The following is an 18,516-nucleotide window of genomic DNA, read 5'->3' as shown; positions in this document are numbered from 1 at the left end:
ACAGGCAGCATCTCTGGAGAGAAGGAATGGATGACGTTTCGGGTGGAGACCCGTCTTCAGACCCGAAACGTCACTCATTCCTTCTCTCCAGCGATGCTGCCTGTCCCGCTGAGTAACTCCAGCTTCTTGTGTCTACCTGCAGTTCCTTTCTACGCAGCCTGCAAACCCGCACGTTTTTGAGATGGAGAGGAAGCCGGAGCACCCGGAGGAAACGCACACGGTCACAGGGAGAATGTGCAACACACACACACACGCACACGCACGCGCACGCGCACACACACACACACACACGCTGTGCGACGATGCCACCCTGAATTTTACACTTTAATTATCTGCAATCGCAGCAGGACTAATAATGTGCTCAATCGAGGTGGCGTAATGCAGCAGTAGCCCATCTGTGGATTTTGAATAAGTTTGTTGGCCAAGTATATTCACATACAAGGAATTTGCCTTGGTGCTCCGCTCGCAAGTGACAACATGACATACAGTGACAATGAAGAATGACACATAAAACATTGAACATTAATAATAAAACATTATTCATTGCCAGTGAAGTTCCCTGAGAAGGTTGACGTTTCAATACATGATTAAATATTTTATTCTTTCTATTTTGATTCAGTATCACCCGCTTTTGTTTGTTTTGTAGGATATACCAACTGGAGCGGACAGTTGTGTGACTAGTCTTTGCTGCGATTCGAACCGTTCCATAATCGTGGGTGGGCTTGGCGATGGCTCAGTTCGTATCTATGACAGACGGATGGCTCCTAATGAATGGTAGGTTTACATTACCTTTGCTTTAACCTTCCATTCATGTCTAACCAGGCCAGCAGGACTCGGACTAAGAAGGGGGAGAATCAGTGGAATTCAAACTGATTATTCATCAGAAATCGCCAAACCACTCATCTTTCGGGGCGGCACGGTGGCGCAGCGGTAGAGTTGCTGCCTCACAGCGCCAGGGACCCGGGTTCAATCCTGACTAAGGGTGTTGTCTGTACGGAGTTTGTATCTTCTCCCTGTGACTGTAAGGGTTTTCTCCAGGTGCTTCGGTTTCCGCCCACTTTCCAAAGACATGCAGGTTTGTAGGTTAATTGACTTTCGTGACCATTGTAGATTGTAGGATAGTGCTAGTGTATGGGGATCGCTGGTCGGCATGGACTCGGTGGGCCGAAGCGGATGTTTCCGCGCTGCAGGGAGTTAAGGAGGGAGCGGTCTCTACGGATAGCCGAAAGTGGAGGAGATGGGAAGCTGTGGCCAGTGGTGGGATCCCGTTGGAGGTGGCGAAAATGTCGGAAGATTATCTGTTGTATGTGACGGCTGGTGGGATGGAAGGTGAGGACAAGGTCTGTCCTTGATACGAGTGGAGAGATAGGGAGTGAGAGCAGAGCTACAGGGTACAGAGGAGACCCTGGTGAGAGCCTCATCTATAGTCGAAGAGGGGAACCCCCGTTCCCTAAAGAATGAGGGCATCTCTGATGCCCTGGTTTGGAACACCTCATCCCGGGTGCAGATGCGGCGTAGACGGAGGAAATGTCTAGTAGGGGATAGAGTCCTTACAGGAAGCAGGGTGGGAAGAAGTGTAATCCAGATAGCCATGGGAGTCAGTGGGTTTGTAGTAGAGATTCAAGGGAAGTTTCTTCCCAGCTGTTATCAGGCAACTGAATCATCCTACCACACCCTGAGAGCAGTGCTGAACTACTATCTACCTCATTGGTGACCCTCGGACTATCCTTGATCGGACTTTGCTGGCTTTACCTTACACTAACCGTTATTCCCTTATCTATTCCCTTATTCGTTATTTATACACTGTAAATGGCTCGATTGTAATCATGTATTGTCTTTCTGCTGACTGGATGGCACGCAACAAAAGCTTTTCACTGTACCTCTGTACACGTGACAATAAACTAAACTGAATAACAGCCTGGTTGTTGTCTCCACAGCCGTGTGATGACCTACAGGGAACATGCTGCCTGGGTAGTAAAAACCTATCTGCAGAAGTCTTCAGAAGGCAACATCATCACTGTGAGGTATTCAATTCAATTCAATGAACTTTATATTTCCGTTAGGAACTTTGGTTTCTGTAGCCATACAAGAAGAAGAAACAATTTTACAAGACACACAACCAACTCCACATCCATCACAGTGAATCTCCTCCTCACTGTGATGGAAGGCAAAGTCTTGTCTCTCCCCTGCTCTCCATCCTCCCCCAATGTTAAAGCCCCCGGCAGGCGATCGTAAGTCCCGCGGCCGTTGAGGCCGCACAGGCGATGTAAGGCCCTGCTCCGGGTCTTAATGTCGGAGACCCCGGCGGGCAATGGCAAGTCCCGCTGCCGTTGAGGCCGCACAGGCGATGTCAGGCCCCGCTCCGGGACGCCCTCAGTCCCGCAACTCGGGCATGAGAAGCTGCCGCCGCGGGAGCTCCGAAAAGCGGTTTCCCACCAGGGACCCGTGAGCTCCCGATGTCACCGTCCACAGGCCTGCAGCTGGAGCCTCCGAAGCTCCGAAGTCAGGTCGCAGCCGCGCGCCACCACAGCTCCCCACGTTCCGAGGCCGGTCAGCCTCACTATGGTAAGTCCACAGGCTCCGCGACTGGAGCCCCCAGGTCGTTCCGTCTGGAGGCCGCTCCACGGTGCTAGGCCCCAACGACAACGGACACCCGACAGAGAAAAGGTCAGGTCTCCCATGCAGGGAAGTGATTAAAAGTTCCCCCCACCCCCCACATATACACAGTTAAAAACAATATAAAAACCACAGCAAACTACAGTACACATTGAACGGGACAAAAATTAAAAAACGGACATACGGATTGCAGGGGCCGCTGCCGCGAGTCACCAGCAGGTACGATCACACTCTTAATCCTTTCCGTAAGCAGTTGAAAATACTATCTCCACTTCCAAAGGTACTTCAAATGTGTATATTTACATCTGTAATGAGTTTGTAATGTGTTGTGAATTATTTAATTTGAGATGAGGCTAATTGTTAATTAAATATCCCCAGCTATTTCGTTAATTGAGAGAGACAGAAGCTTTGTTTTTTAAATGTAATTTTGCAGCAAAGTAGTGTTTGAGCAGTGCCATCGCATGGGAAACTCGTTTATAAATCTTTCATTGGGTAAAGTTGGTGAAATATTAACAGGATTTCAGTTGTAATACTAATCAGCAGCAATCTGTTTCCTGCATGCGGACCTTCTGTAAAGTAATTTGTGCCTCTTAATGTCCTCTCCCTTGTTCAATTATTAAGTGTAAATGGAGATGTGCGATTCTTTGACCCACGGATGCCAGAGTCATTGAACGTAATTCAGACTGTGAAAGGCCTGACGGCGTTGGACTTCCACCCCCAGGCTAATCTGTTTGCCTGGTAAGTGAATTCAAATGATCAGCATAGCAAACTTTATTTCCATGTATACGAGGTGAAGGAAAAGTTAGAGTTGTTATTTGCCTTTCAAAGAGAATAAATATTCATGGAGGACTGTGATATTAACTGCAGTTCTGATCTACCCCTGGATTTTACACTAGAGATACAGCGCGGAAACAAGGTCTTCGGACGACCGAGTCCACTCCGACCAGCGATCACCCCGTACACTACAGCCCCTGTGCCACTTAGGAGACCTAAACAGCAACCTCTGGTGACCTTGCCCGCCACCCAAAAATAAAAATCAAGGTCGTGGTGACCTGCAACCTCCTACCACCTCCCACGCATATGTTGAAAACCTTCCTCAACTATGAAGAAAACCAGCTTCGACTAGACCTGCGACTAAAAAATGATCGATTTTAAAAACGGCAACCTATTTTTAATCGAGGCCGGTTTTAAACATGATGAAAAAATAGCAGCAACCTAGATGAAGCCTCGACCACTTGGAAACCACTTTCAACCATTAGGGAGAGTGACCAAAACCTCATGGAAATCTTGGGTGGCAGGCAAGGTCACCAGAGGTTGCTGTTTAGGTCTCCTAAGTGTGACAGGGTCTTAACACTATCCCACATGCGAGGGACAATTCTACCAAAGCCAATTAACCTACTGTCTGAAGAAGGGTCTCAAAACATCACCCATTCCTTCTATCCAGAGATACTGCCTGTCCCGCTGAGTTACTCCAGCATTTTGTGTCTAACCTACAGACCTGTACGTCTTTGGAATGTGGGAGGAAGCCCACGCTGTCACATGGAGAACGTGCAAACTCCACACAGACAGTACCCAAAATCAGGATCCCTCCAGGGACACTGGCTCTGTGAGGCAGCAGCTCGACCAGCACTGGCACTGCATTGCCCTCTGCTCTTTGCTCTTTCCACATAACACAAAAGGAATTAATTGCATTCCTAATCAGAATTTACTGCACTAAAGCAAAATCTCTTCATCTCGCCTGCATTTCTTATCCTTCGCTAAAGGACATTCATTAATCTGCCTGGCGACTCAGACCCACAGCTCTCTGAAACAGTCCAGGAAGCTGTTTGGTTCACCAGCACCCTGTATGGGCCATGACTACTGGTCCTCCCACCAGCTCTCACTGCCTGTCACAATGGATGGCAAACTTGCAGATTCTGGGCTTCTCCATTAAATCTTCCCCGCACTCTGTCTCAGACCTTGACAATCTTCCACAAGTGCGATTTCTGACGGTTTGGCACAAGTTCCTTGCATTCCCCGTCACTTTACTAGGCCAATAATCCTGTATCCATTTTAGATCTCTTTTTCACCATTGTCATGTAATTGATGACATAGGAGAGTTTCTCAGGAGATGTTGCGCTACAATGCTGAGAACTATATTCTGCACTCTATCTTTCTCTTCACCAGAGTCAAGACTGTTTTATTGTCAGATGTCCCGAAACGGAACAATGAAATTCTTACTTGTAGCAACACAACAGACATGTAAATATATTGCTCTGTAAACACCATAATAAACAGAAAAAAGGGGTGTGTACACACACACACACACACACACACACACACTCACTCACTCACACACACACACACACACTCACACACACACACACACACCCACACTCACTCACACTCACTCACACACACACACACACACACACACACACACACACACACTCACACACACCCACACACACATACACACACACCCACACCCACACACACACACACACACACGCACTCACTCACACACACACCCTCACACTCGCTCACACAATCACACTCACTCTCTCAAACACACACACACACTCACACACACACACACACACACACACACACACACACACACACAAACATATATATATATATATATATATATATATACACACATATACACACATATACACACATGAACAATAATAGTGCAAAGACAAAAACAATCCCTCTGTCTATGTAGTTCGGAGCTTATTTGGAGGTTGCAGTGTTTAATAGCCTGATGGCTGTAGGGAAGAAGCTGCTCCAGAACCTGGAAGTTACAGTTTTCAGGCTCCTTATTCCCGATGGCAGAAGTGAAATGAGAGTGTTGCCAGGGTGATAATGTTGGCTGCCTCCACCTATATGTGCTTGAGTTTAACTTGATTGCATTCCTGCACAGAATGTTCTGACTTTTTTCTGTTTATTATGGTGTTTACAGAGCAATATATTTACATGTCTGTTGTGTTGCTACAAGTAAGAATTTCATTGTTCCGTTTCGGGACATCTGACAATAAAACAGAATGAAAACAAAGCCTTTCAATGTACCTCGGTACATGTGGTGATAATGACCCTAAACCTTGTCCCCTCACTATCAACGATTTGTGGTGCTTTACCCTCTGTTCCCCATTCAAACTCAACCAATTTGATCTAGCAGTGTGCAAACCGTGTGTTCAATTTGTACCTAAGAACGAAAGCCATGGAGGCCGGAGTTGTTCTCGTTGCTCTCTTGAGCTGCTCACATTTCAGTAGCATCATGACTGACTGGATATAAATCGTTTCAGTCCCATTACACTGTTCAATGTACAGACGCCTGGCTTCCCCGACATCACATAAATCTCAGCCGTGCGCGTACTCGTTAGCTGAGCTGTGACAGTTCGCGGAGTTTGAACATTTGAAAAGGTTCAAAACCCCCAGAGGGAAGAGGTCCCCCTCCTCATTACCGTCTACGAGCTTTTGCTCCCTGCTTTCACACTTCAATCCAAACCCTGGGAAGCTTCCTCCCTGCCGTTCCTGTCTGAGCCATCTCATTTGTTTGTGTGCGGGCTCCTGATGCCTGTTTATATCCCCCCCTCTCCCTTCGCTACCTTCCCACATTCTTTGACACTACACTACTTGTCACAATCAAGTCATTAATAAAGTATCAGCCTCTGAGATGTACAACTGTATATTCCCCTTCTGTCTGCAACACAGTTTCACCACCACACTGCCCTGCTCTTTCTGTGCTTCAGTCAATGTTGCCTTCACACCTTCAACCCCAAAGACTTCAATGTTGCTGAATCTTTCATGTGGTAGTTTATCAAATGTCTTCAGAAAGTCCATTTACACGTCAACATGCTGCCATCACCGACCCCCTCCTGACAGTCCCTCGAAAAACCTTGTTTAGTGTAAGTTAACTTCAACAAATCCACGCGCCACCGTGCATAAGCACAATCATACCGATGTACAAGAGTGTAGGAGTAATCGGCGGGACACAAGACTTGCCACATTTCCGGCGGCATCTTGTATCCTTCCCGTCCACATTCCCATGGCAGCTCTCCCATATAGAAGGACGTTTGGAAAACTCTGCCAGTCCTTCTTCCCTCAGCAACTTCCATTCACTCCATGAGAAATTTCTACCTTCGATTTTTCCAATCTTTTTTGATATATGTTGGCGGTTTTTTGTTCTCCATTTAATGTGTTAATCATCTTCTGTGAATAACATTTATGTATACTTTTGGTAATAATATTCACTTCCTATTTCAGTGTATATTTATTTCCATTTAACTTTTTCATTCCAATCATTTTGTCTTTAATCATCACAGCTTAGCTTGCTGATCCTTCCCCTCTCACAAGAACGTGTCACGTATCTGTATCCATCGATGCCGCTCTTGTTTGAAAGACTCCCTTTGCTCAAGTATTGTTTCACCGCTCGATTCACACTTAGATTGCAATCCCCTCTCAGCGCGCTGAAATTACATCTCCTCCAGTTGAACATCTTCACATTTGACGCTTGCTTGTCCGCTCGTCTGTGAGCCTTTGCGGTTTTGTAAGCCTGATGCGTTCCGACTTTGCTCGCGTCATTGGCTTTGATCTTTCCTTCTCACACGTCGACACCGGAATTTCCAAACCTACAAACAATCATAAAAGCTTAAAACAACATTCAGCACATACACTTCCCATTGCAAAGTTAACCTGAAATGACACAATAACGGGAATTTCTATAAAAACTGACATTTGGAGGCATAGAGGATGAAAACAGGCCCTTCGGCCCAACTTGCCCGTGCCGACCAACATGTCATATCTACACAAGTCCCACCTGCCAGCTTTTGGCCCGTATCCCTCTAAAGCTACGCTATCCATGCACCTGTCTAAATGTTTCTTAAATGTTGTGATAATACCTGCCTCAACTACCTTTTTCCGGCAGCTCGTTCTATACACCTACCACCCTTAGACCAGACAACTTGCCCAGAGTGTATCTCTTCATACGTGAATTCCTTCTGCATCGTTTGCCGTAACAGCACCTTCTAATTGAGAGCGTGAGCATTATCGGTATACTAGCGACACAAATGCACCTCCGAGTCACACAGTCGTGTCTGGTGGTTTGGGGAAGGAGGAGAAGCTGATGCAAGTCGGGTGATTATCACCTCCCCAACACAAGGTAGACACAAATGCTGGAGTAACTCAGCGGGTGAGGCAGCATCTATGGAGAGAAGGAATAGGTGACGTTTCAGGTCGAGACCCTTCTTCAGACTCTTCTTCAGTAATTTAGTATAGTTTAGAGATACAATGCAGAAACAGCCCCGTCGGCCCATCGAGTCTGCGCCGACCAGCGATCCCCGCACACTAACACTATCCTACATGCACTAGGGACAATTTACAATTATACCAAGCCAATTAGCCTACAAACCTGTACGTCTTTGGAGTGTGGGAGGAAACCAGAGATCCTGGGGAAAACCCACGCAGGTGACGGGGAGAACGTACAAACTCCGTACAGACAGCACCGGTAGTCAGGATCGATCCCGGGTCTCTGGCGCTGTAAGGCAGCAGCTCTACCGCTCCGCCACCGTGCCTTCCTCTGGATGCTTTTCTACCGTTTAAGAGTAAGCCGTCAAGAACATTTCTGCTTCAGTTAAGTGGTTGGATTAATTGGGCAATAGTCATTTCCTTGGCTGAAGTAGAATAATTGTTAAATTCTTGTTGATCCCATTCTCAGGACTGTATTGTTATTTAATCGCAAGGATATGTAGAAGAAGTGCATTCAGTGTTGTCCCAAAAAAAATCTATATTATACCTAATCGTAAATGTATTCTTGATCTTCCAGTGGCTCTATGAACCAGTTCATTGCTGTATACAATGCAAATGGAGATGTGATAAGCAACATTAAATACTATGACGGATTTATGGGGCAGAGGATCGGAGCTATTAGCTGCCTGGCTTTCCACCCCTTTTGGGTAAGTCATTTTTCAGATGTGTTCCCTCCTGGCAGTTCCTGATCCATTGTCCTTTTAACATAACTATAAACTCTCATCGCGAGTAGTACTGTGTTAACACGGGCACATCAAGATCAAAGGTGCTTCACAAGCAGTCATTCTCGGTCCAATGTATCAGTCGCCAAATAAAGTGCCCGATACATAGAACCGAAAATGTTCAACTTGTTGAAAATCCAGCGGCGACCAGAAATAGGTACGACTCTTTGGGCGACTACTCACGACCATACAGCTGTCATCCTGCGACATGTCGACACTTGACGCCTGTATGGTGGTGAGTAGTCGCCCAAACAGTCGTACTTTTTTCAGGTCACCGCTGGATTTTCAACACATTGAACATTTTTGGCGACCTGCTGCGACTAATGACGGGTGCCAGCAGTCGCCGAAAAAATCACAGGCCCTTATTTGTCCACTTATGCACCCTTTCCGATTTAATTACATCCTTCCTCCCTCCTGCCAGACCTACCATCTTCTGCTGTCCTGTGCGGCAACTCTCAAACAAACAATGGTTCTTTAGAAATACTGAATTATCCTGGAGACTCAAGGAACTGCAGATGCTAGAATTTTGAGGAAAACAGACAGTGCTGGAGTAATCTAGAGTGTCAGGCAGCATCTGTGGAGGGATAGGATAGATGACGTTTCAGGTCGAGACCCTTCTCCAGTCTGGTGTTGAAATGGCACCCGGAGAAAACCTACGCGGTCACAGGGAGAACGAACAAACTCCGCACAGACAGCACCCGGTCAGGATTGAACCCGGGTCTCTGGCGCTGTAAGGCAGCTACTCGACCACTGTGTCACCGTGCCGCCCAATAGTAAACCAGCCTTTCCTCCCCTTTTTTCCCCAAAGCCATCCTGTCTCTTGCCAATATGATCTCAGCTTCAGTGACTTGTTTTTCAAATTAATTAACAATATTCTTCATTGCAAAAAGTTCCTGCAGGCCATTAATATGAGGGTAATACAATTCTGTGAGGAAATTCTCATTGTTCCCAAGCAATAATATTTATTCCCTTTCATTTCTCTTCAACGCTCTGTGTAATGGCCGTCACAAGTGTGGGGGGGGACACAGGTCTTTTGAGTTTAATTGTTTTGTGACAAGTGATAATAATTTCATACTCCTGCCTAATCTTTTTCGAGCATTCTAATTAGTGGTAATTGATTCTCTTGTGCTTTTTTCTCAACAGCCGCACTTAGCAGTCGGAAGCAATGACTACTACATGTCTATATATTCAGCTGAGAAACGCATCAGATAACACAGAATAACACAGCCCTACACATCCCCCCTTTAAGGAGATTCTGACTGTAGCGGTCAGACGCTGTATATTACTTCTAATGTACATACCGAATTATTTACTTGAATATCTGGTAACAGCTGCTGTAAGTCACGACTTGAACTTCTTTTCCATTCTATATTTCAGCTGCTGTGACACGATTCACAGCAGCAGCCATGGTTTGTCTTGTAAGAAAATGGCCGCAAACCTTTTATTCGAAGACCTGTCTAAAATGTTTTTGTTTTCATTTGTGAATTAGATTTTAGAATTCATATTAATATAATTTACCACGTAGTGACTGCCTGCGATGGGCGTAACAGTTGTATATAAATGACAAATCCTCCCAGCTTCCAGAGTCACACAATATGGTGAAGACAAGCGATGGCTCACCGGCCATACTATACTACTAGCAGCTGCTCTAGAGGACAATTAAAAAGCTCATGTCTTTAATGCGATGTTGCTTTTGAGAGCATTATTTTCTCCACCGACTACACAGCAAGGCCGCAATAAGAAAATCATGTTATTCTGAAACGTTGTACAGACTGTTCTTCCCAATTTGTTTATTTTTCCTTTTTTGCGTGTGTGAGTGTGTGTGTGCGTATGCGCGCGCTTGTGATTTAATTTTGCTAAATAATTGCTGGTTGTAATAGGAAACTTCAATCAACTCGTACAAAATAACCAATGATGGGACAAGATGCCTGAGTAGAACCTGAGTGATACACTCATATAATCTGTCGTTGAATGTCAATGAAACCATTAAAGGAACTGGAAACTGATCTGTGATTGTTTTACTAGCGATATTAATGCTTCCAAGCTTCAGTCTCGGGTCTGCCAAAGCCGAGAGCTGTGAGATTTTGTTGTTTATTTGTCTTCATTTTTAATTTAAAGCTGATGCATTGTGCATATTATGATCTGACATTTATTAAGCTATGTTGTGAATTGAATACAGTATTATTTTATTATGTACATTATCAATTTTAAACAAATTTAACACCGACCTTTGTTTAATCCCGGGCACTAATAATACACTAGTAGCTAAATAGATGCTGAACACAACTGAATGAATGGTAAAGGAGAAGGTTGACTGTTTTTATGGTTTTAAATCAGTTTGCAACATATTGCCATCTCTTAAGGGCCTGTCCCACTTACGCGACTTTTTCGGCGACTTGCCGGCACCCGTCATAGTCGCAGCAGTTCGCCGAAAATGCTGAAATCGTTGAAAATCCAGCCGCGACCAGAAAAAGGTACGACTCTATGGGCAACTACTCACAACCATGCCGGCGTCACGGCACGGTCGTGGTGGTCGTGAGTAGTCGCACAAAGAGTCGTACCTTTTTCTGGTCGCTGCTGGATTTTGAATATTTTTAAAAATCTTGGCGACCTGCCGCGACTATGACGGGTGCCGGCAGTCGCCAAAAAAACCACAGGCCCTTTAGTGCCGGTTTTCTTGTTAAACAAGTAATTTAGTATTTCTTGCATTCATGGAAGCATAGAGCAGGGTACCTTATGGTTTTTTTTCCATCCATACTGAGTTTGAATTATCCTTTTATGGAAATAGTGAGTGTAGATGCCAAGTTGTCCAAGCGTCACCACTGGGTGCTGTTTCTCAGCTCACCAGCTAAATTGAGGACACTTGTATGTGAGCTCGTTGTGCAAATAGAAGTTTCATTTATATCCCCTGCATTGGATTCTCCAATTTTAGGTAACTACCTACTAACACCACCCCTCCCCTTCCCTCTCCCCCCCTTTCTCCCGCTCTGTTTCCTGTGCCTCACCTGGATGTGCGCCCATTACTCCCTTTCCCATCGGTCCATCCACGTTCCCTTCCACCTCTGGTTTCATATTTCACACGTCTTCCTATCTTACACTTTTAGTCTTTTCATCTCTGGCCTATGTCCAACTATCTGCCAATCAGCTCCCCCTCCCCCCCCCCCCCCATCACTTGCCAGGCTCTGCCCTGCCCCCACCTCTCTTATAGCCTTGTCTCCCCCCTCACTACAGTCAATCTGAAAATGGTTCCCAACCCAAAACACCGCCTATCCATGTTCTCTAGAGATGCTGCCTGACCTGCTGAGTTACTCCAGCACTTTGTGCCTTTCGTTTTCTCCAGTTAAAAGTAGTTAACAATTAAGCCAAAAATGCTGATCAGCTGCAGTTCTGTGACATGTTTAGCTCTGAAATGAAAACCGTCCTGTACAGAATTCCCTTATAATACAAACCAGGGCAACTTACTCAAGTGTCACTGACACTGGCAGTGTGGCCCTCCATCCTGTTTTACAGTTCAATAAAATCATGACTGATCTGACCTTTGGTCTCAACTCCATTTTCCCACCTGATGCTTATAATTATAACCTTTCTTTCTCCTTGGTCCCAACATCTGTCTCAACTGAATATACTTAATGACTCCTAAACTGGCAGCACGGTGGAGCAGCGGTATTGTTACGGCCTTACAGCGCCAGGGACCCGGGTTTGACCCTGTCTACGGGTGCTGTCTGTGCAGAGTTTCTGCGTTCTCACCGTGACCGGCATGGGTTTTCCCCGGGAGCTGCGGTTTCCTCCCACACTCCAAAGACATTCAGGTTTGTAGGTTAATTGGCTTGGTAAAATTGTAAATTGTCCATACTGTGTTAATGTGCGTGGATCGCTGGTCAGCGCAGACTCGGTGGGCCAAAGGGCCTGTTTCCGTGCTGTATCTCTGAACTAAATTAAATTAAAATCTTCAGCCTTCTGGGGAAATTCCAAAGGTTCCCAACTCTCTGCAAGAAGTTTGACCTCGTCTAATGTGGTCAACTCCTTACCATTAGATTCTGTCTCCTTTTACAGTCTTTATTAAAAAAAACACTCACTGTCCTGCCCCTTCAGAATCTCCTTCTTTTAAACACCAGAGAGCATGCAAAATTACAGTTGCAATCCCGAACAACTTTACCAAAATTGGCACGTGCTTTCAGATTTGAAAGAAAGCTAAAGTTTCATGAAGCTGCTTTCGAATCCATTAAAAATGATACAAATAAAAACAGCGTTAAGGCACATCCAATGTTTCTGAAAATGTGCATTGCAGAAACCAGGAGGGACATGGTCATACAGCATGGAAACAGGCCTTTCGCCCAACTTGCCCACACCCACCAACTTATCCCATCTACACCAGTCCCACCTGCCTGCCTTTGGTCCATATCCCTAAACCTTTTCTATTCTATCCATATATGTCCAAATATTTTTTAACGTTGTGATAGTACCTCCTCAACTACCCCCTCCGCCAGCTTGTTCCATATACCTACCACCCTTTGTGTAACAAAAGTTGCTGCTCGGGTTCCTATTAAATCTCTCCCTCCTCACCTTAAACTAATGTCCTCTGGTTCTCAATTCCTTTACTCTGTGCAAAAGTCTCTGTGCATTCACCCTATCTAGTCTTCTCATGGTCTTATACATCTCTGTAAGATTACCCCTCGCCTTCCTGCGCTCCAAGGAATAATGTCCTAGCCTGCCCAATCGCTACCTATAGCTCAGGCTATTTTGTGCAAAATGAAAAAATTATCTTGCACATTTTTGTCATTATCATAGTTTGCCACATTTGGATCCATTAAAAATGGTACAAACAAATACAGTGACAAGGCACATGAATGGTTTCTGAAAATGTGCACTGTAGAACACCTTGAACATCAAGTCATACAGTGTGGAAAAAGACCCTTCGCCCAACTTGCCCCATCTGCACTAGTCCCACCTGCCTGCATTTGGCCCATATCCCATCTAACATCCAAGTGTTAAACACCTGTGCTCCCACTAGCTTGCATACTTAGGAGAAGACTGGATTTCAATGTTTTACCTTTAGATCTTCAACTACAGAGACAGCAGTTACAGTCACAACTTTTCCCAAATTTTTAATCCTGTGAGCTACAAATAAAATCAGTTAGTTAATAAAACAATGGGAATCCATCCACAAGTTGAGTTACGCGGCATGTGGGAGCTGGGTCATTAGATTGTTGGGGCCCACTTTTGGCTCGAACTCATCTCTCCTGGTTTCAAATAAATGCACTTTGTTTGAAGCTTCTTTGAAACTAATGGCTTTAATCCCAAAAGACCCAGCTCTGAGCGCAAGTTAAACCAATTGTCATAGTCGAAGCAGAACGATATAGTTTCAGGATTAGATGACATTGCATGGGTAGTGGTAATCTCATCCAACTTTGTAACCTGACGTGAAACAATGAAATTAACTTTAAAAAACCCAATGGAATTAGTTTGTCCATGTTGGAACGACAGTCCCAGAAGCTCTGCTTAAATATATTGGTATCCGGGGAAACAAATTCCAAATCACATTCAAGTTGAAAGCTATATTTTATATAAAATGTGGATTAATATACTAACTTGATGAAAATGTATCATTGGGAATTAAGGATGTGACTACAGTAACACTTCCAATTCTTCAGCATTTGTCTTCTCCTTGCACACACTGTTATTTCATTTCCTTAGAAATCCACAGGCAAGAGCTCTCCTACATAAATGTCTTCCACAAATGTGTAATTCTTCCTAAAGAGGACAATGCCTTTTAATTAGGAACACTCCTATTACAATTTGGCACCTCACCTCCGACTTCTAAGTGATTCTTCATAAAATGCAAGGCTTTGTTTTATAATTAGTAGCATTTCCTGTGGGTGTCAGTCTGCCTTGTACGAGTTTGGAACATTGTCATTCTCATTTCTTGCCTTTGTGGAGAATCTTTGCTTCAGGATAACAAATGCATTTTACCTACCGAGAAACAACTGAGTGGATTGTTCAAAACTGCAACACAAATGGAGACACGAGACTGCAGATGCTGGAATCTTGGGCAAAAAAACAAAACCACTGGAAGATCTCACTGGGTCAGGCAGCATTTGTAATGAGCACACAATGATTAGGATTAGGGCCCTCCGTCTGGAGAAGGGTCATGACCTGAAACGTAGTCTCTCCATTTCCCTTCACTGTCAGGGCACTGCAGTGTCACACTGCCTCAAAGTGCCAGAGAGCCAGATGCGATCCCAACTTCAGATGGTGTTTGTGTGGAATTTGCACGTTTTCCCGTGACCGTGTGGTTTACCTCCGGGTCCTCCCACATCCCAAAGACGTGCGGGTTTGCAGGTTAATTGATCCTCTGTAAATCTTCCCCTTAGCGTGGAGGAAGTGGATGATAAAGTGGGATAGTGTAGAACTAGAGTGAACGGCTGATCGATGGTCAGTGTGGACTCGCTGGGCCGGAAGGGCCTGTTTCCACGCTGCATCTTAAAACTTAAAAACGACAGATGCTGCCTGACTCACCCCTTTCCTCCAGCAGCTTTCATTTTTTGCGGTAAATCAAATGGTTACATTGCCTAGGTGGAATATAAGGGGAACTTAACAAAGCAGGTTTGTCATAAGGCAAGCTTACAAATGCATCAGTGCTATCCCTTTTGAATATCTCACTCAAACGGAGCAAACATGAATGTGTATAGATGTTTTAAACTCACTATCCTTTGTTTCGTGTGATCAATTTGGTTTCTATCAGAATGTTCATTTTGTCCACTTGTTGCTGTATTTTGATTGCATATGGGGTTCATATGCTGGGGGTGTTAATTCTTTGAGGGAGGATATATTGATGTAATATCTCATGAGCCATTGTTTTGAATGTCTGCTTTTTAGATGAAAATGCACAATTAAAACTATATTGGCAAATAAATCAAATATATCTGGGTCTGTACTTTCTGCTACTTGAGCATTGGTATCGAGTTGCTGGCATGGACATGAAGGATGTGTGTTCTGGAAAGCTAAGGGAGGTGATTGCAGTTCCCATCAACAGTTAAATTTAGATTTTTTAATAAAAATAAGATCCCATTTGCCATCAATAACCTGCTGCTAAAGTAACGCTTAAAATCTTTATTGTACTGTGGCTCCTATTTCTTCTTGCATTTTGCTCGAGCTTTTATGGTGAATATGATCCAGTTAATGGGCGGCACCGTGGCGCAGCGGTAGAGCTGCTGCCTCACAGCGCCATAGACCCGGGTTCGATCCTGACTATGGGTGCTGTCTGTGCGGAGTTTGCATGTTCTCCCCGTGTCTGTGTGGGCTTTCTCCGGGTTCTCTGGTTTCCTCCCACACTTTAAAGACACACAGGTTTGTATGCTAATTGACTTAGCTAAAAATAGTCAATTGTCCCGAGTGTGTAGAATAGTGTTAGAATGCGGGGTGATCGCTGGTCAGCGCAGACTCGGTGGGTAAATCTTTCAAATTATTTTATACAGGTGAAATATGTCAATGCAGGAGATGAAACAATTTTTCTACATCTGCGAGCATCAAGCAGTCTCATATAAAAGATAGGACAATCCGTTATAAACTGGTCTATTCTGTGTTATACCAGTGTGTTTCAAGGTCCGTATCCAAAATGGTTTCATAATCTATGCTGGATTCAATCCTCCCTCATCCCTGTCTGGCCTACTCAATAACTCCCTCTCTCTCACACACACACATCGATCTGTATCTGTTGTCCGCCTCATATTCCGTGATTCAAAAAAATATATATATGTGCATTTGAGTCGTGCCATATTGGTTTATTCTTAGTTTTAATTTTAGAGTAACGGCGTGGAAACAGGCCCTTTGGCCCACTGAACCTGATCACGCGTACAGTAGCTCTAACCTAACCCTAGGGACAATTTACCGAAGCCAATTAATCGACAAACCTACACATCTTTGGGAAACCAGAACACCTGAAGATAACCCACGCGGTCCACGGGGAGAGCATATAAACTCCGTACAGACAGCAGCTGTAGTCAGGAGCGAACCCGGGTGTCTGGCGCCATAAGGCAGCAACTCTACCGCTGCGCCGCGGTGCCGCCCTTACTGTCATGTGTACCGAGACACAGTGAAAAGCTTTTGTTTTTGTGAGCTATCCAGTCAAATCAGCTAATATTGTACATGAATATAGTCAAGCCATTCACAAATAGAGCGAAGCTGAAATACCAAAGCACAGAGTGTAGCTGTCCAGCATTGTCGCTGTTCCAGAGAAAGTCCAAAGTCCGCAATCCGGTAGATTGGAAAATCGGAAGTGTATACTGGCTCATGGAAAGACTGTTCAGAAGTGTGACAACAGAGTGGAAGGCACACAATGCTGGAGAAACAGCAGATGAGGCAGCATTTATGGAGAGAAGGAATTGGTGACGTTTCGGTCTTGATGTTTCGGATCACGCCCGCTGAGTTCCTCCAGCATGTTGTGTCTGCCTTCAATTTTATCCAGCATCTGCACTTCTTTCTCACACAAACATAGTGGAAGAAGCTGTTTCAGGTTTTTGTGTCTTCTGCTGCGTGGGATTGCCTCGAAGAGAGAATAGCCCAGGTGCAAAAGGTCCTTGATCATGTTGGCTGCTCTCCTGAGGCAGCGGGGAGTGTAAATGGAGTCAATGATGGGGAGTCTGTGTAAAGACTTCCAAACTCGTGGTGTCTTCACTACATGTTTTATTATAGATACTGGTATAAAACACACACTGTGCCCTAGCTGTCCGTGGTCTGTCACTGGAGCTAGAGAGCGAGAGAGACGTGGGGAGGCTACAGTTATACTGAAGATAATGGGGAGTGGTTAGTAGTGGTGAGGTAACTATGTTAAAGGAGCATGCACTGATCTACATCCTTCCCCTCGGAAAACAAAGTATTATAGCAGTGACAGCGCGACCACAACTCGTACGCTAGAAACACCCCCCACGCGTACACCGGCAGGAAACAGTTAACACATTCACGCAAACTCCCCGTAACGTACAGGCGGCTTGACCAACCGCCCGGAGCGGGTGCGCAGCTCACCCTCCCCCCCCCCCTCTGCAGGAAGAGCAGGGACGAGAGCCGGGGCGGCGACAGGGGAACGAGCAGGAGGACTTGCCGGAGAGGGAGGATGAGGAGAGCGGGGAGGAGAAGCGGACACGGGAGCGGGCGAGGAAGGCGAAAGCGGACTGGGAGGAGCCGGGGGAGAACGGGGCACACAGAGCTGAGACGGCAGGGTCCTGGGCATGCGAGGAGTGGAGGGCAGAGAGGAAGGAACCGGAGGGGCAACGGGGTGGAGCGGGCTCGTTGACCAGGAGCAAATGCTAGCGTGACCGGCGGTAGATGGTACCCTCGTAGTCATTGAGGTAAGACCGAGGAGAGCCCGCAGAGCCGACGACCACGGCTAGCCGGTAGTGGCTGGAGGGGGACCGCATCCGGACCACCTGATTCGGGAAGAGACGCGGAAGGGGACGACAGGACTTGTCGTGGGAGCGCTTCTGGATGGCCTGTTTCTGGGCAAATCGCTCCTGGATGGTGGCAGGGCTGAGGACCTCGGGCTGCAGAGATCGCTGGGAGACAGGGATTGGAGGGCGTGTGGTGCGGGACATGAGCCGCTGAGCAGGCGAGCCCAGGGCAGGGTCACGGGAAATATTGCGGAGGTTGAGGATGGCCAGGTAAAAATCCGACGGCGAAAGTGTGCAATGCTCCAGCAACTCCTTTGCACTGCGGACGGCGCGCTCAGCAAGGCCGTTGCTCTGCGGGTACTCGGGGCTGCTGGTGATGTGGCGAAAGTGCCAGGATGCAGCGAAGGCGCTGAACTCCGCACTGGAGAACTGGCCACCGTTGTCAGACTGCAAAGTAACTGGAGAGCCAAAGGATCATGTAGATCAGTGCATGCTCCTTTATC

The 18,516-nt window shown here is 45.8% G+C and overlaps 1 protein-coding gene across 1 annotated transcript in view; it reads left to right on the top strand.

Annotated features, from left to right (window-relative positions):
• Positions 1-10,636, top strand: part of rptor (regulatory associated protein of MTOR complex 1) — a 292,628-nt gene extending 281,992 nt beyond the window's left edge. Inside the window, exons 30-34 of the mRNA XM_033044242.1 lie at positions 647-774; positions 1,938-2,024; positions 3,238-3,354; positions 8,426-8,555; positions 9,774-10,636. Of these exons, the coding sequence (XP_032900133.1) occupies positions 647-774; positions 1,938-2,024; positions 3,238-3,354; positions 8,426-8,555; positions 9,774-9,842 (531 nt within the window). The 3' untranslated portion in view covers positions 9,843-10,636. The remainder of the gene's footprint in view (positions 1-646; positions 775-1,937; positions 2,025-3,237; positions 3,355-8,425; positions 8,556-9,773) is intronic.
• Positions 10,637-18,516: the final 7,880 nt, after the last annotated feature.

Source organism: Amblyraja radiata, chromosome 26 (genome assembly GCF_010909765.2).
Source record: "Amblyraja radiata isolate CabotCenter1 chromosome 26, sAmbRad1.1.pri, whole genome shotgun sequence".
Taxonomy (NCBI): Eukaryota; Metazoa; Chordata; class Chondrichthyes; order Rajiformes; family Rajidae; genus Amblyraja; species Amblyraja radiata.
The sequence above is the reverse complement of the archived record's forward strand: the minus strand, read 5'-3'. Positions and strand labels throughout refer to the sequence as shown.